Below are 22,039 nucleotides of genomic sequence, written 5' to 3'. Positions count from 1 at the left end.
TAAGCAATGCCACACTATACGTCCCTTCCTATCTCTAACATGGCAGAACCCTTTTCCCTCTGTGCACGGCCATTATGCACACCCCAGAGTATGGCCAGTGAAACAAGCAACACCTATGCAGTGACTTCAGAAAAGCTCTGGAGGCAGGGCCTCTCCCATTGGAATTGGTGCCTGTCTCACTGGGGTGACAAAGAGCGGACCTGACCAGTTGTCAGCTAACATTTGCCTGTGATAGAGTAGGTCTCTTTGAAGTTAACCAAATTCTTGGGCATATCCCAGATGGTCATTCTGCTACAAGAACAGAAACAACTGCCCACGTGCAAACCTTTGTCCTGCTGTCAGGTCATTTCTCACAAATCATCGACTGGACTATTTAGCTCCAGGCGACAGTTGGACCTTCTTCATATCCATTTCCGGAGGCTTTAGGCAGGAAAGAGGTGACTTTCTAAAAGTACCTTTTCCTTAATAGTTCATAAAAATCCAATATTACCATTGCATTTGATTTTGAATAACTATTAAAAGGAGCCTTTGTATTAAATTTCTACCTGTTTTCTGTTAGCATTATTAAATGTAATAATAATGTAGCCAAGTTTTTTCACATAAAACAGCCAGCCTTGCTAGAGAGAAAAAAATTGTACCTTTAAATATGGTAGGCCCCGCCTAGGGGACAGCAAGGTCTATTTAGGGGTGACTACACATGCAAAAGGAAGTTTTAGGCCTGTCAAAAGTGTTTTTTTTCACTTTAAACTGCAGCGGCCAGTCTACAATAGTAAGCCTGCACCCATTTTTGTATTATCACTGTGGGTGGCACAATGGGTGCTGCAGTCCATTACTAACAGTTAACTTACAGGACCTGGTAACACTTTTGTACCACATACTAGGGACGTACATGTAAGTTAAATATGAAATTAGGAGTACAACCAGTTTCAACATACTTTAGGGATTATAGCACATGCACTAGGGCTGGTTTAACAGAGTGTCAGTGCACAGAGTAAAATTAACCAGCAGTATCAGTCCACGAGAAATGGGCTGATCATGCAAAAAGAGGCCTTCTTCATATAAATAAGGATCACCCACAAAATGGAAAACAAATAATTTATGACTTGTTTGAAAAGACATGAGGTGACTGCTACCCACCAATGTACATATTTTTTTGCTGATTTAGCCACTCATTCTGACTGGGATTAAAAATTATGCAAATTAGCTGCACACTTAAAGATGGCTGACAATGCACTCTAATGCAGAATACTCCTGCTCCATGATACATCATGAGGCATCTTATACAATCTAGCAACAGAAACTAATTGCTGACTTGCTACAGGACATGCCTGGGAAATGGCACTTAAAGATTTTTTATGGCACAAAGAGAGGTTGTTGAACTTGAATCCTAAAGGAGAGATAGCAGTAGGAGTGGGGGAAATATAAAGATGCCCAGAATGGATCAATGGTTATGGTGGATGCATGGAAGATGCAGTGAAAACACATGTTCTTGTATGAGTGAGGTTGCCTGTTTTCCGATCAAACATAGAGATCTAGAAAACACAAGAGGCAGGGCCAGGCAGAGATCCAGCAGGGGATCTTGATGGTAGACAAAGCTGCTGCCATGGCCTGAGAGGTCTGTATTCTGAAGTTAAGCAGCAGATAGAGAGAAGCGCAGGAAGCAAGATCATCCTGGAAAATTTGCCATTCATTAGGAATGGGTTGATCTGGCTGTGGTCCATGAGTGAGTGAACATGCAGTCAGTCAAGAGAAGGGCCAAGACAAGCAACAGCGAGAGTGAAGTTGGCACAGGCAGCTTGCTGCAGCATGGTGTCTGGCTGTGCACCTGTACGGAGTTTACTGACACAAGTGGATAAATGGTCCTGGCAGATCACTAAAGACATGTCTGCAACCCCTACGTGAGAATGGGCAGTGTGGAATCTGACAGGAGCAGAAGTGTATGGTGGTTGAGCCAGAGGCAGCCCTGGCAGTCTGATGCAGTGTGGGGGACTTGCCAGAAGCCTAATTGGTGTCTGCTGGGCTGGTAGGGTGCCAAGAATTGCAGAAGACCTATGGGTAAGAGAACCAAATGAGACCCCTACTGGAGGGAGAGGCCAGGGTCACCCAAAAAACATAGAAAGCAGTACTGAAAGATTCCACATCAATGTACAAAATGGCTGGTGACAAATCGGACAAGAGGACTGGGCTGCCATTTGCCACAAAACCCCTCAATGAGAGCAGGACTCTGGAATGAAGACAATGGTGTTTTGCATAATTGTTTTTGTCATTATTGTAGACATGCCAGAGGATCTGGATATTGATATACACATCAGTGAGTGATCAGCTGTGCTCTGGAGGGGGAAAACAAAGGGATACCTGTTTGATTGGGGCACCCAAAGTGAGTAGGAGAATCAGAAATGACCTATAAAGCAGCACAGCATGAGAACATGGACAAATACACAACATCCATGGCTGGTAGTAGGTCCGTAGCTGATCAAACGGACAGTCCAGTGTAAGGGACACTGCAGGAGCCATTGGTGGCACAGATTCTCTCCATCATTGAAAGCTCCAGGCAAATACTGAAGAATAAACTCAATAGCCTCAAACTGTAAGTGAATCTTCTGAGGACAGATCTGTGCAAAGTGCAATGTGAATCACAGATTCCCGGAGACCTAGCAAATTATGGATAAACTGACATTGGAGGTGAGGGAACTGAAAATGACAGTCAGATCCCTATCAAAGGTTACGCACCTGATTGACTGCAGAACAGAAGATACAGAAGGAAGGTACTGGCAGAACAAACTCTGGTTTCTGATATTTTCTGAGGAAATTGAAGGAACCTTCACAGAACTGTCCCTTGAAAACTGAATCTCAAAGTTCATAAAACCGAGAGGGCTATCAAGCTGAGGGTCATAGTAAGAGAAGATGGAACACTGAGGGCTGGGGGGGGGCAAGGAAATGATCAAGACTGAGGACATTCAGACATTGGTGAGCCCTGTACTAAAAGAAGAACTGGAAATGGGAGCAGGATCAGGTACTTGAAAAATGGAAGAAGCTGTGGAGCTTCAGTGTAAGTGCTTTTGACAAGAGCAATTCCTGTGAATACTCAAAGAGTAACTTGATGGAGGCTTGATAAATATAGGCACAGCCTTGGGGTGAGGAGAAGGGAATAAAGTGGAAGACAGCACTTCAGTCAATGGTAAGAGGTGCAAATTGCGTGTGCAACCCCATGACAGGTCCCTGCCTAAGTGGGGGTGAGACATATTAGCATATGATTGCTAAGGGGTGGAACTCAGGGCAACACATGGTTTCGTGCCAGCGTGATAAAGGGTGGGATTCAATGAGTCCGGAGAGTCTTACCTCAACAGATTGCTACAGATTACTAGGATATATCAGTTATTTTTTGACTGGCAGCATTATGGTGCAGTTGGGTTCATACTACTAAGTGTAACAGTTAAGGAAGAACTGAGGACAATTTGGTAAGACATCCAAATTACAATGTTAGTTTTGCCACTTATGGGAAGGACATAGGAGGTGTATTGTTTACTGGGGCAAAGAAGCAGGCTAGTAGCCACATATTGTATATGTGCAATTAGGCAAGTATGCAGATGAAAGGGTAGCAACAAGAATCTCACAGCAAAGGAGAAATTGGGTCAGGGGAGTGAACATTGTAGATACAAAGAAATGGGAGTGTATGTACATTTCATCATGTGAAATACAACAGGGCTTAACAACTCCCAAAGACACAAGTACACATCTATATTAAAAGGGATGGTTAAAACAAAACATCTAAAAAGTGATGGAAGGCATGTTTGTTATTTGTCTAACCATTGGCAATCACCCTGTGTACCAGTACCACCCATTCTTATGCCCAGCATGCCACCTCAGATTAGATCCAGCTATATGCAAATCAGTTTTGGTCCCTGCTCCAATAGTAACAGTCCAGCCTGAACTGCCATGCAGGGTCTTCCCTGAACTGGAACACAAGCAACAAAAGACAGTTTTTGCCCTGATCAGGCCTCTTCAGTTGGGTGTAGCTTGGTTCAAGTGGCACAGTGAGCATGGGGCCAACATCTGGGCAAACCCTGGCCAATTAGTACATTACATCAAACACACAGAAGTTGATGAAAGGAATGTTTGCAATGTGTCTAACCACTGACAGTTGTTCTTAGTATCATTCTAACCCATCTTTATTTTATGAAGGAAGTTGTCCATTTCTGCACAAAAACAATCGTGCCTATATCCCAGGCACCCTTACACAATAGCACTATTGTGCCCACATTGGCGCAAGGCTGCAGATTCCCTGCTCTCCAGCAATGCTACCGGAAAGTTGGCTTGTGTGTCAATCAACTTTATGTAAAGTGGAGAGATTGAACTTACATAAAGAAACTGAGAGATCATCATGATCAGATAATAGAGAACACTTCCTATCACGCCCTGATGAAGTTCATATGATGTAATGAAATGGGTTGGCTTGGTCCATTTGAAATGGAAACAAATAAACTAAATTATTGAGCAACACAGGAAGTATTGGATGAAACTTATTTTGGTTTATTAAGAGTCTTATATGCTATGGAAATGGTAGCGGTGCACAGCAGCACACTCTGCGCTAATGGAAGGAGAGGGCAGAAAGGCACCATATAACATTAGATCTGGGGCATTGCTGCCCTCTCCTTTTTATGCAGCACTACCCAGCAAGCTGTCTTGCTGTGTTGCATTGTGTGAGAGTTTGATAAATCTGGACCCAAATGAATTTCATCGTATATCCAAGAATCTCTCAAGCACTTCAGCAATAAACAGTTTAGGTGGTCATTGTTCTCTTATAAACACCAAAGCCACCCTAAACAATGAACAGATAAATGATTGATTGAATAATAGAATACTCCTTTACTGAGACTGAGCAATTGATTGACAGATTACATCATTAATTGAATACATTTCAGTAACTTACTGAAAGGCCAATAAATTCTAGGTAAGCCACCTCATGGCTCAATGTGATGTTGCTACAATAACATGTCATAGTATATATTGTTAGACATAGCAATTGTAGAGAATCATGCCTTTGATTTCCTTACCTGTGATAGGCTTAGCACATGCCACACACTTTTTTGCATAAATGACACCAAAGCATTCCATGCAGTAGACAAGTTCATCTCTTGAAGTGAACTTCAGTCCTGCTAACTGTTTCTTACAACTGGTGCACAGAAAACACTCCTTATGCCATGAATCACCAAGGTAGGTCACTCCCTCTGTGGTGATTGCCTAGGAAGTGGAAATCACAAATCAGCAAACCAACTTGGATGTAATTGCAATAAATACTTAAGTTGTTATAGCTACCTTTTGCAATGCCAAAATTTGACTAATTTAAAATAATAATTCACTTTACCCATCAGTGTATTTCTGCCCTTTTGAATTGGCATAAGGCAATGCAGCAGAAAGGCTGCTGCACTGTCCTACGCCAATTCTTGTAATTATGCTTCTATATGTTTACCACTGATATGATCTAATCTACTACATAGAACTCATGATACACAGTACTGATACTTCATATTAGCAAGTGGTGAGCGTCAAGTAGCCATGGAAGGAAGGTATCAACTCTCACTTGTTATGTGATGGCCATTATGAAGTGTTAAAAGTTCAGTCTTACAATAATTTACATTTAACGGATTAACATCCATCCATACACTGAAGGCCTGCAAGCAGCACGGCAAAAGAGAATCCATAGTGTTGTTATCTTAATCAGGATGTCCTCAAAGTGCATAGTTGGGCCATGTTGTAAAAACAGCTGAGAAATAGAGGTGGAACAGGCCATTGAATGTTGAAATTTATTTTGGAAAATATATGAAAAAAATATAGGAATGCAGAGTTCATAATATTACCTTGGGGGTGGGGGGGGCATCAGATGACATGGGGGAAAGGAATGGTGAGTAGATTTTGATCTATGAAGTGTTGTAGAACGTCAGAGCCTTATTCACAAAGGTAGGTTTGCATGCATAGACATCCTCATTTGAAGAACTACGCCTATACCTAGTTATACATATCCTAATGGATGGAATTCACCCTCTCAGTGCATAGATTTACACCTAAATCTAGATTTACGAGTCTTCATTTGATCCAAGGAGAGGGAGGAGACTCCTAAAATCGAATTGGTTTTGAGATCTCCACCATGGGGTGGAGCTCTCCCTATAGCGAGAACCCTGGCTCAACACACCTGTACTAAAGCCTAATATATGATTACATTGTAACAGGTTTTTTTTGTTTTTATTTAAATTAATATTTTTTATAGTAAATGGAATGTTAACTTTCCCTTTCCTATCCCTCACATTATCTTTTGAGCTCACTGTGTCACAATCTTGGACGCAAACTATTCATTATTTTATTAGCAAATATTATTTACAATATACTTATTAAAACATAGTCTATATACTGTTGGAGCGCAAACATTCTTGATAAAAGTGTGCTACTAAAACGAAATGAAATAATGTGTTTAAAATGTGAAATACTGAAAATGTATGTTTTGGAAAAACTTGTGTTTTGGAAAACATGAGCACTCTGGTGGCAGCCATAAATCTAGTTCGCCATAATAATAAATAACTGTCCATTGAAATGTATTTTGTGTGTTCATAATTAAATGTACTGAAAAATAAATATTAATATGTACTAAAATGATTAATGATTTAAATATTATGAAGTGTTTTTGCTTATTATTTAAGAATTCGTTTTAAAAAGGCCTCATGTTAGAAAAATGCAGCAGCAAAGTTTAAAATCCTAACGTTATGAAATGTTTTTCTAAGCATCCTGTGACATGTTCTTTGCTCGCAGCGGAAAAATTATGTTCCAGTGCTGTAACATTTTCTGATTTTCTGAATATAATATGTACTCATGAAACAAAGGCTTACTGACTTTCTGAATAGGCTTATGTGTAATTTGCAACAAATGTATTCTACTGCAGAAACTGGTGCTTTCAATGAGAGAAGATGGGCCAATGTTGAATGCAGAAAATACAGAAATGATAGTTGAGAAATGTGGAACAGATGCACTAGGCTCGGTCCTAAACCACCCCATAGACTGACCAATAGAGTTTTAGCTAGTTTCTTTCTAGGAGCTTAATATAGCAGAATTAGGTGATGTAAGTGCAGTCAGTTCTGCTCAGATCCTTGCTGTGTTCAGTTGTGTTCTTTATTTTGCTAGTGTAATAATGTGCTGTGTTTTAGCTTTCTGCCACTGACAGTTCAGCTGCATTAAGGCCAAACATTACTGAAGTGTTCCCTATTATGTCATTGTCCAATGAAGATGACCAGAAGATGCACCACTGATGAAGGCATCGCTGCCTGTTGATCCATTTAGGAGAGGTATAACCAAAATGTTTATTTATTTTTCTTGCAGCATATATTTTTTTTGCAGATTTCATGTTTTCTCTTTTAGAAACCCAACCATTATTTATGTTTAGTGCCACAGTCAGATGTTTCCCAAATTAATTTTTGTCTTCTTTTCTTTTTGCATGGAGCCCAAACATGCTTATCAATTTCAGTTAATAGTTAAGGATGCCACATTCTAAATTTGACTGTTCTTTATAAATTGATTGTAAACAATTAATCTGTGATAACTAAATGTATTCTGTGTCTATCATTCATTTGCTATTGTTATTATCCTGCATAGTGGTTTAATGATTTGATTAGTCTGTGTTACTCGTGTACATTTATTATTCGGTCTTCCATTTGGTCTACCTGATCGTAGCATTGTTAATCTAAAGGGCAATGAATGTTTGAACTTTACTAAACTGGTGTAGTGATTCATGGCCACATGGGTCCTGGTGCGTATGAATTACTGACTCCAATATGAAAAGTGATGTTTATTGATTTTATCTCATTGTTGTTAACCATCTCACTCCGTGTCGACCTCTAAGGGTAATTGATGGTTACCCTATACGTGTCACCTTATAAAAAATTATCAAAAGAAATATAAGGCTGGACACTCCCACAATACTCAAAAAGTTACATTTATGTTTTATTTAAAATATTTAACAAGGAAATTGAATTCAATAAAGTTTAATATAACATGATATTTAATTTGTGGTGTTGTTGCCTGCTTCCATTGTTTTCTTTGGGAGTGTTTTTTAGTACCAGTGGTTAGCCATGTGTAGTACTTGACTTACTCTAGGCTGCAAAGGAGTACACCTTAGCCTCATTTGTCTTAATCAGTATGTTGCACTGAGTTCTGCCCCAGCACTACTCCTCAATTTTTTGCTTTCCTGATTACCCGATTTTTGGATTTTTACTGTGGGTGATTCTCACTGGTGGTGTCTCATCCACGATAATCACAAGGTAAATGGACTGCACCTGTTTACCACCAGTGTCTGCCTTTTAAGATAAGGCTGCTGCAATGCAGCAAGGGTAAGGGGCACATGGCTGGTTACACATGAACACGGCTGCACACAAGAGTGCACACATATGGGGTTTGCGCGTGGGAGACTACTGTTTTGCGCAGCCTGGTAAAAGCACACAGGTAGCTTGCCGCAATGCAGTGTTGTAGGAAACGTAAATAATAAGAGTACTATTGTGAATATGAAATGTGAAAATATCGTGCAACATCAAGCACCAGCAGAGGCCACACATCTGTTTACAATCAAAAAACAGTTTAGGACAACCCCCCACACCGACACAAGCAAGGTAAAAGCTTTATGCCAGGGTGACTGACCATCCTGCTGGTATTTACGACATTAGCGCATGAGTCCCCGGCACACTCTCTGTGCCTACAAATGGATTGCAGACTGATTAGGCACTGGGCACAAAATTGGATTAGTACAAAGCAACAGGTGCACAAATGATAATGGGTGTAGGAAAGAAAACAAATTCCGTGCACTGAGAAGTCCCGGACACACAGTGCTCTCAGCACACACTTCAAGAAAACTTAAGATTTACAAAAAAGCACATATGCATTCATAGGTCAAAAAATGCTTGGTCATAAACCTTTCCAAAATGTATAATAAAGAGGGAGTAATGTCTTAACCTCGTATTTCAGTGTTATGGGGTCATATGTTTCAGAGTGTTTTCTATTTTAATCTGTATAGTTATGTATTGTTCATCATGTGTAATAAAGTTTTGTACAGATTTGTATAAAAGGGCCTGTCTGTGAACAGCTCTTCAAATCAAATCAAATCATTAGCATTTATAAAGCGCGCTACTCACCCGTGCGGGTCTCAAGGCGCTAGGGACAAAGGGGGTGGTTATCGCTGCTCGAACAGCCAGGTCTTTAGGAGTCTCCGGAAAGCGGAGTGGTCCTGGGTGGTCCTGAGGCTGGTGGGGAGGGAGTTCCAGGTCTTGGCCGCCAGAAAGGAGAAAGATCTCCCACCCACCGTGGAGCGTCGGATGCGAGGGACGGCGGCGAGTGCGAGGCCAGAGGAGCGGAGGGGGCGGGTGGGGACGTAGAAGTTGAGCCGTCTGTTGAGGTATTCCGGTCCCTTGTCGTGGAGGGCTTTGTGTGCGTGGGTGAGAAGTCGGAAGGTGATCCTTTTGCTGACTGGGAGCCAATGCAGGTGTCTCAGGTGTGCGGAGATGTGGCTGTTGCGGGGTACGTTGAGGATGAGGCGGGCTGAGGTGTTTTGAATGCGTTGCAGGCGATTTTGGAGTTTGGCGGTGGTCCCAGCGTAGAGGGTGTTGCCGTAGTCCAGGCAGCTTGTGACGAGGGCGTGGGTCACGGTTTTTCTGGTGTCGGCGGGGATCCAGCGGAAGATCTTGCGGAGCATGCGGAGGGTGAGGAAGCTGGCGGAGGACACGGCGTTGACTTGCTTGGTCATGGTGAGAAGGGGGTCCAAGATGAAGCCGAGGTTGCGGGCGTGGTCTGCGGGGGTCAGTGCGGTGCCGAGGGCCGTGGGCCACCAGGAGTCGTCCCAGGCGGACGGGGTGTTGCCGAGGATGAGGACTTCAGTTTTTTCAGAGTTCAGCTTTAGGCGGCTGAGCCTCATCCAATCTGCGACGTCCTTCATACCCTCTTGTAGGTTGGTCTTAGCGCTGGCGGGGTCCTTGGTGAGGGAGAGTATAAGTTGGGTGTCGTCGGCGTAGGAGGTGATGATGATGTCGTGCTTGCGTACGATGTTAGCGAGGGGGCTCATGTAGACATTGAAGAGTGTCGGGCTGAGTGATGAGCCTTGAGGTACGCCGCAGATGATCTCAGTGGGTTCTGAGCGAAACGGAGGGAGGTAGACTCTTTGGGAGTGGTTTACGAGGAAGGAGGCGATCCAGTCCAGGGCCTGGTCTTGGATCCCGGTGGAGCGGAGGCGGGTGATTAGGGTGCGGTGACAGACGGTGTCAAAGGCAGCCGAGAGGTCGAGAAGAATGAGGGCGACTGTTTCACCGTTGTCCATCAGGGTTCTGATGTCGTCTGTGACTGAGATGAGGGCGGTTTCAGTGCTGTGGTGGTTCGGAATCCGGTCTGTGAGGGGTCGAGCATGTTGTTGTCTTCCAGGAAGGTGGTCAGCTGTTTGTTGACGGTCTTCTCTATTACTTTGGCTGGGAAAGGCAGAAGGGAGATGGGGCGGAAGTTTTTCAGGTCGCTTGGGTCAGCCGTAGGTTTCTTTAGTAGGGCGTTGACTTCGGCGTGTTTCCAGCATTCGGGGAAGGTAGCAGAAGAAAAAGAAGAGTTGATGACGGTCTGGAGGTGCGGGGCGATGATGTTGTCGGCTTTGTTAAAGATGAAGTGCGGGCAGGGGTCCGAAGGGGTGCCGGAGTGGATAGAGTTCATGATGGATTTGGTTTCTTCCGTGCTGATGTGGGTCCAGTTGTTGATGGTGATGGTCGGGGATGTGGGTTCGGTGGTGTTAGGTTGGGTCTGGTGTCCGAAGCTGTCGTGGAGGTCGCTGATCTTGCGATGGAAGAAAGTGGCGAGGGATTCGCATAGATCCTGTGAGGGCGTGACGGCGTTGGCGTTGGCGCTGGGGTTGGAGAACTCCTTGACGATGCTGAAGAGTTCTCTGCTGTTGTGGCTGTTTTTGTCCAGTCTGTCGGTGAAAAAATTCCTTTTGGCAGTGCGGATCAGGTGGTGGTGTTTGCGGGTAGCGTTCTTGAGGGCGGTCATGTTGTCAGCGGTGCGGTCCTTGCGCCAGGCTTTCTCAAGTGCGCGACAAGTTTTCTTTGATTCTTTGAGGGTGTCAGAGAACCAGAGGGGTTTCTTGGTGTTGTTCTGTCGCTGCGAGCGTTTGAGGGGAGCAAGGTTGTCTGCGCAGTTGGAGATCTAGTTTGTGAGGTTGAGGGCTGCGACGTTTGGGTCGGTGGTGAGGGTGGGTTGGTTGGCGGCGAGTGCGGCGAAGAGTTGCTCTTCAGGGATCTTGTTCCACTGTCGGCGAGGGATGGGTTGAGTGCGGAGGTGGCGGGTCTCGCGTCGGAATGTGAAATGGACGCAGCTGTGGTCGGTCCAATGAAGGGCGGAGGCGTGGCTGAAGAAGACGTGTTTGCTGGCGGAGAAGATAGGGTCGAGTGTGTGTCCGGCGATGTGGGTGGCAGTGTTCACCAGTTGTTTGAGGCCGAGGTTGGCGAGGTTGTCGAGCAGGGTGGTGGTGTTGGGGTCGTTGTTTTGTTCCAGATGGAAGTTGAGGTCGCCTAGGAGGATGTAGTCCGGTGAGGCGAGGGCGTGCGGGGAGATGAAGTCGGCGATGGTGTCGCTGAAAGGGGCGCGAGGTCCGGGAGGACGGTAGACGAGGGATCCTCTGAGGGTGGTCCTCGGGTCGGTGCGAATCTGAAAATGCAGGTGTTCAGCGGCAAGAGGGGAGTCTTCAGTGGAGGTGGTGACGCTGATGGAGTCTTTGAAGACGATGGCGATGCCTCCTCCTACTTGGTTGGTGCGGTCTTTCCTGGAGATCTTGTAGCCTTCGGGGATGGCGGTGGCGATGTCTGGAGCAGAGGAGGCGTTCATCCAGGTCTCCGTGATGAAGGCGACGTCCGGTGCTGTGGAGTCTAGGAGGTCCCAGAGTTCAACGGCGTGTTTGTGAATGGAGCGAGCGTTGACTAGGATGCACTTGAGGTGGTTGATGGCGCGTGGGCTTGTGGTCGTAGTTGTTGCGTGGTGGAAGATGCGTTTGCAGGAGTTGCAGGCGAAGGGTCCATGGGTGCGTTTGGGGTGAGCTTGGAAGCAGGTGTTGGAGCGTCCTGGGTTGAGGGCATGGAGGGTGGTGGGGTCATAGCGGATCATCGGGGCTTGGGAGTGCTGGGGACCAGAGGTCATGGTGCTGGGCGCGGGCCAGGCATGGACGGGCGCAGACGGGCTTGCCTCTGGCGCGCCTCCGGCGCGCCAGCGGCGCACCCGCTGCGCGGTCACGCAGCGGCCGCCATATGAGGTAGGAGGGGGGGGAGGGGTCAGCTGGGGGTGAATGGGAGCTGGGGGGCGGGGGCGTGCAGGAGGTCGGGAAAGCGCGAGGGAGGGGGGGACAGGTAGAGTGAGAAGAGCTGGGGGAGGGGGGTTTAAGGGTGGAGGGGGGAGAGTGTTAGGAGGTTTAGGAGATTAGGGAGAAAGATAGGTGTAGGGTTGTGAAGATAGGGGAGGGGGGGTTGTAGAGGTGGGTGAGGGTGAGAGGTAGAGTGAGGGGATAGGAAGATAGGTAATAGAGGGGGTGGCGGGAGGGGGGGAGAGATAGAGAAATAGGTAGAGAGAAAAGGTAGATAGAGAAATCGATAGATAGGGAAAAAGATAGAGAGATAGGAAGATAGGAAGATAGGAGGAGGTGGAGAGTGAGGGAGTTGGATAGTGGGGAGTTGGATAGTGGGATAGAGAGATGCTCTTGAGAAATACTGGAGAGGCAGGTTGTACAGGACTGAGGTGCAGTCCAAAGTGTTTTTCTCCCTGTCAAGACAGTTAGTAAATGCTATCTTTAGAGCTGCCAAGAGGAGTCCTCATGGTCATTTCTCAGTTGTGAGAGCATACATCTTCTCCCTGTAACAATTGGTGAGTGTTAGACCTGGCAGCACTTGGTGTAGTTTCCATGTACGTTTTGCTTCAGACCTCCTGTTTTTGGACCCTGTGCTGTAATTTGTTTTTGCTGGTTTTGATACTCTGGGCACCTTACCAATGCTAACAGTGCTATAGTTCAAGTGCTCTCTATCTAAATGTTGTTAGTAATTGGTTATCCCTGATTGGCATATTTGATTTCCTAGAAAGTCCCTAGTAAGATGCACTAGAGTTGCCCAGGGCCTGTAAATCAAATGCTACTAGTGGGACTGCAGCACTGATTGTACCACCCACATGCGTAGCCCTGTAAACATGTCTCAGACCTGCCACTGCAGTGTCTGTATGTACTCTCTTGCACTGCTGATTCGACCTGGTAAGAGTCCCCACTTGCCAGGCCGAAACCTTCCCTTTTTCTACATGTAAGTCACCTCTACTGTAGGCCCTAGGTAGCCCTATAGGCAGAGTGCAGTGTATTTATAAGGTAGGACATGTACCAGTGTGCTTTACCGGTCCTAATAGTGAAATACTGCCAAATTTGGGTCCCACTATTGCTAGGCCAATCCCTCTAATAGGTTAACTTGGGGATAGCCTTTAAAAATCTTTTAAGTGTTGTTTCCCATTGGGAGCAGATAGAGATGTGGAGTTCGGCATCTCTGAACTCACAATTTAAAAATACATCTTTTGGTAAAGTTGGTATTTGGGTTGCCAGTTTGATAATACTACTTTTAGAAAGTGGGCATTTTATTGCTTAAACATTCTTTTCCTCTGCCTGCTTGTGGAATCCACGTCTGGGTAAGACAGACAGTTGGGCTGTGTGTGAATTCCCTCTAGACAGTGACACAAAGGGAGCTGGGGAGTGTCCTGCATATCCTGATGAGTCTACTGGGCTATAGTAGGGAGGGAGGAGCACCTGAAAGGGCTGTGCCTGTCTTCACTCAATGTAGTCTCCAACCCCTCTGTTCTGAGTCCTGGCCCAGGCCTGGGTAAGGCAGGATTTTGTAAACACCAGAGACTTTCCTATGAAGTTTGCCTACTTCAAAGGCAGAGATGGGCATAAGTAGTGGACCCAAAAGCCCAGACTTTTAGATTACGTCTGGATCAAGAGGAACCTCTACCAAGGAGAAGAGCTTGATGCTTGAGGAGGACCTGCCAGTCTGCCTGTTGCTTTGCTGTGCTGGCCTGCTGCTGCTGCTGCTCCTGCCTAAGAGGGAAATGGCTGGACTCCTCTTTCTGCAAACCTTCTTAGATTAGGATTAGACTGAGCTTCCCTATTGTTAAGAAGTCTCAGGTACAGCAAAGACTTCACCTACCAGCCTCTGGGTCTACTGCTGTGGATCTTAGCTTGCCAGGTGGTGCCTACTTCAGTCTTGAGGCCCCTGGGAGTGAAAACTAGTTGAAAGACAAGAAAAGCCAGTGCACCAATTCCGGAAGACACCCGTACCAACACCGCTGCTTGACCCCACGTTGCCATCTGCAACCGAAGCTGCTGTCCTCACTGGAGTGCGAGGATCCTGCCTAACATCACAGGCCTGATGCTGCTGCAGCCCCGCTGACGTACCGTAACTCTGTCAGTCTCGAGTGCTGTGTCACTGACGTCTGTGACACCTGTCTTCGCCATGGAGCCTGTAGCCCCATGACGTGACAACAACCCAGTGATGTTGCCCCGCTGCTGGCTGGATTAATTTACTCTGCCTGTGCATAAGTGTGAGAAAACAGGGCTGATTGCAGAGGCCCCCTAACTTTTTGCCCCCATTTTCCACTTTATGCTGGTGTTTTCCTGACTCTGATGGTGCCCTGGGTACTGCTAACCAGTCCCAGGGCCTGTGCTCTGTGTAAAATCAATATGCAAATTAGGCTAATTATAATTGGCTAAGTTAACCTACCTATAAGTCCCTAGTATATGGTAGGGCATGTAGGTTTAGGGACCACAGCATAGGTGGTGCACCCATAGGTGCACTGCTGAGGTGCCCAGTGTCATTTTAAAGGCAGGCCTGCCTTGCTGGCTGCTTTTAAATTAAAGTTATATGCAAATTCGACTTTGGAATTAAAAGTACTTCCAAAGTCTTAAACTACCTTATTTTTACATATAAGTCACCCCTAAGGTGTGCCCTATGTGCCCCTAGGGCTGGGTGCCATGTAACTATAAGCAGGGACTTTATAAAAATAGATTTATAAACCCTGGTGAGGTAAAAACAGCCAAATTCGTTTTTCCCTCATTGAAGTAAATGGCCTTCATAGGCTAGAATGGGGAGACTTTGTTTTAAATTTTAAAGTCTCCTTAAAAGATGCATACCAAGAATTTGGTATCAAATTAATTGTTGTAATAAATACCACAACTTCCAGTTGTTGGATTTAATATAACTTGTTCAGGTAAAAAGTTTTAGACTTTACCTAAAAAGTTGCCAATTTCAGCCCTGCATTGTTTCTGCTGCTGTGCTCTGATTGGCCAGCCTGCAGCAGTTTAGCCAAGCTGCCTTGATGAGGTGTGAAGTGGCCTGGCTTCACACAAAGGAATGTGCTTGTGGGAGAGAATCTCCCCTCAGCAGATGGTGAGGCAGGAAGGGGAAGGGCTGCCAAACTGGTCTTCAAAGGCAGAGAAAGACATTTGGAGCAACCAGCAACACCCCCACATCCTGCAACCCCAGACAACTAGGTGCCCCCTTGATTAGATTAGGAGAGGGCAGGAGAGGGGTGTGTTTATGATTTTTAGCCACACCAGTGGGTGGGCTCAGCCAGATGTAACCTCCAAAAATCAGATTCAGCCATGTTGGATTTTTAGAGTATGTTGCCTTCTGGGATGGATTTTTGCCACACTTCCCAGGAAGTGGTCATCACAGGGGGACAACCCTGTACCTGATTGGAGAACCAGGACCCCCCTGCTTTTCACCCAGGAGCAAGGATAAAACTGGCAGACCTGCACCCACACCTCAGATCCCCACCAGATTTCAACAAGAAAAGAACTAAAGGAGAAGAAGGACTGCCCTGCTGGACCCCTGGCCTGCACCTGGAACCTGCACTCAGAAGGACTGCACCAGCTGCACACTTGGGCTTCACCACAAGAAGGACTTTGCCTGGCTTCAACTGGTTCAAGGAGGGACTCCCTGTTTGCTACAGGTGAAAAATTGCTAACCAGAGTCCCCTGCACCAACTCCTGAAGAAAGCGACCAGCTGACCACTGCCCAGTGGCCAAAAAGGAGTTTGCGCCAGGTGCATTCTGGGAGTTGTAGTCCGCACCCCCCAACGACCATCTCAGAACTTCTGGACCCTTGGGGTGAGCTGTGGACCCCAAAAAACCTTAAAAGGACACCTGGGTGAAGCCCCAGAAGTTTGGAGAAGATTTGAGAATTTTTGTAAAAAAGCTCCATAGAGGGACCGACCCGCCGCGGAAATTCTAGCCGGCTTGCCTCAACCGCGACCCGGCCTGACTTGGTGGTTCGTCCCGGTAAAGAAAAATCTCAGAAAAAGAGACTAAGTCCGAAGGTAAAAAGTTGACCGGGACCTCCCAGCCATCGTATCCGAGAAGGGCTCCATGGACGTCGGATCAAGATCCAGGTTTACCCCGGTCGAAGGATTTTCACCTCGAAAAAACGACTAAGTCCGAAGGTAAAAATCTCCACCGAGGAATCCAGCATCGCGTATCCGGAGAAGGGCTCCAGGAGGTCGGATAGGACTGGCAGGTTCGTCCCGCTGAAGAAAATCTTCAAAATAAAGACTAAGTCAGAAGGTAACTTTTTAACCGAGGCCTCCCGCGACCTGTAGCCGAGCAGGGCTCCATCGCGGTCGGCCTGAAAGTTTGACTTTGCCCCGGTCGAGGTGCAACCAGATGACCCGATTGGCGCTTTTTGTTTCTAAGCGCTAGAAAAATAATAATTCTTTAAAAATTCATATCTCCGGTTCCCTTTATCCGATTTTATTTGTTTTGGTGTCATTTTAAAGATTAAAATATAAACTATTTTTATAAATTGGTTTTGGATTTTTAAACTGTTTCCTGTGTTTTATTTAATTACTGTTTTGTGATATTTGAATGCTTTACACACTGTCTCCTAAGTTAAGCCTTGACGCTCGTTGCCAAGCTCCCAAGGGTTGAGCTGGGGTTAATTTACTGAGACCTAACTGGACCTAAGTGGAGGTTAGTGGCTTGTTGCTAGGTGTAGGTACCTACCTGCCCTTACCAATAACCCATTTTCCAACAATAAGGAACTGACGCCACACCAGATCCAGCGACGGCTCACCTCCTCGACTCCGTGCACTGGCTTGTTTCTTCGTTACCAAAGGTACTGTACCTGGGAGTCTGTGCGATTCCGTGACCGGCAGCATTGTCGGCAGATTTTTGGGAACGATTCCACCACGACACAGTGATAACACCAAATTGAAGCATTTGTGTTTCTAAGCGCTATATTGAAGTTTTCATCTTTTAAAATACATAACTTTGTTTGTGTATGTTGAATTGTTTCGGTTTACTAAGATGAATATTGGCTATTTTTCTTGAGTGATTTTGTTCTGTTTTCACTGTGTTAATATGTGTGTTGGTACAAATACTTTACACATTGACTCTGAGATAAGCCTGACTGCTTGAGCCAAGCTTTCAAGTGGGTGAGCAGGGGTTCTCTGAGCTGTATATCTCCCTTACCCTGACTAGAGTGATGGTCCCTGCTTGGAGAAAGTGCTAACTGACTACCAACCAGAGACCCCATTTCTAACAGTGAACCACCCCAGGAGGTTCCTTAGTGCCCCCACCTGATGGCTGGTGCTGGAAGACTGCCTGCCCCCCGCTGCAGAGAGACCAATCTGCACTAACTTGATGAGGTGAGCAGAAGCAGAGTTAATTGAAGTTCTGCCTTTGCACAGTAGGATTGGGAAGGCTCCGGGGACTGCCGTCCCCTTAAAGGTGAGGACAAAGAAAACCACGATCCTCATTCTAAATAATTGCGCTCCTCTTGGCAATACTAAACAACAAGGTAATTGTAATATAAGCGCATGCAATCGTGTTTTATTTTTTATTTTTTTATTGTTGAAGCATTGTGTACATGTGTTGCGCAATTAATAAAAATATATGTCTTTGTGAACTAGAACTTGTAAGGGCAACACATGCAATTTGTTGTTTTTTTTTGTTAAAGGATTGCGTACATGTGTTGCATAATCAGTAGAAATATATATCTTTGTGGACTAGTAAGGCCTTAAGGGTATGACATGCGATTTGTTGTTTTTATTGTTGAAGGATTGCAGACACGTGTTGCACAATCATCAGAAATATATGTCGTTGTGAATTAGTAAGGCTCTAAGGGCACTGTATGCAAGCTGTTTTTTTTTATTGTAGAAGTTTCCCTTCTCCTTAGCCTGCTGTGCTGCTTTACTCTTCAGAATATCAAAACTATGCACTTCAGGATATTTTAAGGCACAATGTAAAGCAATCACTCTCAAACACCTTCGTAAGTAGAATAATCAAGTTTATTTAAGGGGCAAGTTCTCAGCTAGCAAAACTAAACCACACTAATATATATATATATATAAATCAGGAAAGATATAAGCACTCTGTGAATAATTGCAAGAGTAAGTGCATATGATACAAGCACACACAATATACCTCAATGCTCAATAGCATGAAAATGACTGCAAGAATAAGTGCATATTACGCGGGCACACACAATATACTTCAATGCTCAATAGCATGAAAATGACTGCAAGAATAAGTACATATTACGCGCGCACACACAATACACTTAATAAATTGAAAAGCTTCACCGAAAAGAGCGTCTGCATCCCTCCGCCGTACACAAAGCTGGGAAACCCAAATCAGCTAGCACAGGGAGCCTCTGTTCGGGACAATCAGTCCTCCTGGCGTTGCGTCCAACCCAGAAGAGAGTTCCTAAACCAGCCCATCCAGGCCCCCAACTTTTATAGTATTTACTAACGCCCAGGAGTCTTTTCTAGAAAAAGACCCCCTCCTTTACAACTTGTGCAATCGGCGGTACCTTGTTCATCCTTCGAGACGTCTCCTCAGAACGGCCAAGTTCCCAGGAGAGGACTCCAAGGTGAAGCTTGCATTCCTCCTTGTGTACAGGCAGCTTGCATTCCTCCTTGTGTACAGGCGCATCCCCCTGTTGTTCTAACTGATAGCTCGTGGAATGTAAATAGCGCCCTTCGTACCAGGCAGATGGAGCGAAGTTGAGCAGAAAAACACCCCACCCTTCAGCTTGCCGAAGCTTGTGGAAAAACACAGAACAGTGCCTTACGCACCGAACCCGACTCGACAAAATGGAGTCGTGAACCAAAATGGAAGCGAAGGCCAATGAAAGCAGAGGCCAATGGTCCACACTCTGCACCACTGTTCAAAAGAATGACTTTCAACTCGCCTTGGTAGTCTGCATCTATCACGCCTCCTAAAACTTGGATGCCCCTCAAGGCAAGCCCAGATCGAGGGGTGATCAGACCGTAATGCTCAGGGGGAATCTGAATTCCCACCCCAGTTTCAATCAGAGTGATGTCTCTAGGTTTCAATCGATGCATGTGTAAAGCATGTAAGTCAAGTCCTGCAGATTCTGGTGTAGCTCGATATGGGGCCAAAGCTCCTGGAGCTGTTTCCCAATACACAATGGTATTGCTCGTTGTAAACGGATTAATCTGTAAAGCAGGTGTCAGCATTCTCATGAGAGGTGTCTCGGCATTTGTTAGGGGTTGGTTGTTCAAAATTTGCAATGCATCATACAAATTATCCCTCCACCCCTTCAGTGTCCCATCATTCAGTTTACGCAATTGTTCTTTCAGCAACCCATTCATTCTCTCAATCAGTCCCGCTGCTTGTGGGTAGTAAGGTATGTGAAAAATCCACTCAATATTGCGTTGTGCACAATAGTCCTGCACTAGTCTGCCCTTGAAGTGGCTGGCGTTACCACTTTGAATCTGGAGTGGCACCCCATAGTACAGAATCAACAGATCTAGTGTTTTCAGGGTGCTCTGCTGAGTTGCGCGCTTGCAGGGAAAGGCTATGAGATAACCAGAGTAAGTGTCTACCACAGTGCAGGCATACTGACACCCTCTGCTCACTGGCATTGGTCCAATGTAGTCAATCTGCCAAATCTGTCCTGGCAATTTACCTCTACCTAGCTGGCCTCTCACCACCTGTGGGACCGGTCTGTGCTGTGCATGCTGACAAATGGGACATTCAATGATCGCTGTTTTAATCAAATCTAGGGGAAGATGCATCCCTCTAATCTCAGCCCACCTGTGAGTAGCCTTTTCTCCAAGATGTCCGCATTTCTGGTGTGCCCATTTAGCCATTCCCACCAAATCAGAACTCTGCGCCTCCACTTCAGCCTCTTGAATCTTGGCTCGATCGTCTGCAAGACAATTGAACCATCGGTCTAATGAATCAGTTGGACAGTGAGCGTCCACATGATAGACAGTCACGGTGCTTTGAGGTAACATTTCCCAGATCTCCTGCCATAACTCCTTCCCCCATACCTCTTTGTTATGGATTTTGTACTGATGTGCATGCCACGTGGGAAGCCAAGTAGCTAACCCATTGGCGGTAGACCAGGAATCTGTATAAATGTGACATTTTCCGGGTAGCTCTTGTTTTAAAGCCTGATACACGGCATAAAGCTCTGCATACTGGCTACTTTTTCCCTGTCCTGTAGTTGTCAAAAGCTTCTTGGTAACAGGATTATAGGACACTGCCTTCCAGTGCCTTTTCGCTCCAACATATTTGGCTGAACCATCTGTGAACCTCACATGTTTTTTGTCATCTGCAGACAAGTCTGCGAACGGCTGGCCCCACCCTACTGGGGATTCACACACTGAAGGTACATCATGCAACATTTCGGAATTCTCCACTGGAGCCTGCGCTACCTGCTCATGCAAAACGGCGGTCCCTTTTGGACCCGCTCGTGCCCTGTCCTGGACATACCATTTCCATTTTATAATGCTGGCTTCTTGCGCATGTCCAATTCTATGAGTTTTTGGGGAACTCATCACCCACTGCATGATGGGAATTTCAGGCCTTAAAATCACATTGTGTCCCAGTGTAATTTGCTCAGTATCAACCAGGGCCCAATAGCAGGCCAGCAGCTGCTTCTCAAAGGGAGTATACCGCTCTCCTGCCTCAGGTAACTTCTTTGTCCAAAATCCCAGGGGCACCCTCTTTCTTCCTTGTTTTTGCCATAAACTCCAATTGGCATACTGCCCCTGGACTGTCACATTCAACTCAATGTCTCCCTCTCGAATCGGCCACAAATCCAAAGCATGCTGAATGGCGTCTTTCGCCAATTCAAACGCGCGCTGCTCCTGCTCTCCCCATTCAAACGCATTTTTCTTTCGTGTAACTTTGTACAATGGGGCCAAAATCTGAGACAAATGGGGTATATGTTGTCTCCAATACCCGAATAGTCCAATAAAACTCTGGGCTTCCTTCCGATTTCGCGGTACTGCGAATTCCTTAATCTTTTGTTTCACTTTTGGCAACTCTTCTCTGTGTCCCTGATTCCACTGAATGCCCAAAAATTTCACGCTCTGAGACGGTCCCTGCACTTTCTCGGGGTTAATCTCCCACCCTTTATTCTGCAAATGTTCCACCACCCTGTCTAGCTGAATTTGCACCTGTTCTTGCGTCTCTCCCTGCATCATCACGTCATCTATATAGTGAGAAATTTGCACTCCAGGAACCACTGGTACTTCATCCAAATGCTCTGCCACCAGCCGGTGGCAGATAGTGGGGCTATGTAAATACCCCATGGGTAATCTACAGAAGGTGTACTGACGCCCCACCCACTGGAATGCCAGCTGAGGCTGGCTCTCAGTAGCTATTGGTATCGTAAAGAAGGCATTGGCAATGTCAATGGTTGCATACCAAGTCCCACTGTGTTTCTGTATGTTCTCAATCAAGGTAATGGTGTCTGGGACCGCTGCAGTCAGAGGAGGTGTATGTTTATTCAATTGGCGATAATCAATGCAAATCCTCCAACTGTTATCACTTTTACGAACAGGCCAGAGGGCATTATTCCACGCAGTGGTGATGGGAGCTATTACCCCGGCCTCTAGTAAATCATGTATAGTCTGGCTAATCTCCTCATGTCCTCCCGGTATTCTGTACTGTTTCATTTGAATCACCTTAAGAGCTTGGGGAAGT

General features: G+C 45.8%; 1 protein-coding gene across 2 annotated transcripts in view; it reads right to left on the bottom strand.

Annotated features, from left to right (window-relative positions):
- Positions 1–22,039, bottom strand: part of FHL5 (four and a half LIM domains 5) — a 176,606-nt gene that overhangs the window by 12,160 nt on the left and 142,407 nt on the right. For both annotated transcript variants that reach the window (XM_069235527.1, XM_069235526.1), the window contains one exon: positions 5,055–5,241. In XM_069235527.1, coding sequence (XP_069091628.1) covers positions 5,055–5,241 — 187 coding nt within the window. The remainder of the gene's footprint in view (positions 1–5,054; positions 5,242–22,039) is intronic.

Source organism: Pleurodeles waltl, chromosome 5, assembly GCF_031143425.1.
Source record: "Pleurodeles waltl isolate 20211129_DDA chromosome 5, aPleWal1.hap1.20221129, whole genome shotgun sequence".
Classification (NCBI taxonomy): domain Eukaryota; kingdom Metazoa; phylum Chordata; class Amphibia; order Caudata; family Salamandridae; genus Pleurodeles; species Pleurodeles waltl.
This window is presented reverse-complemented; position numbering and strand designations above follow the sequence as displayed.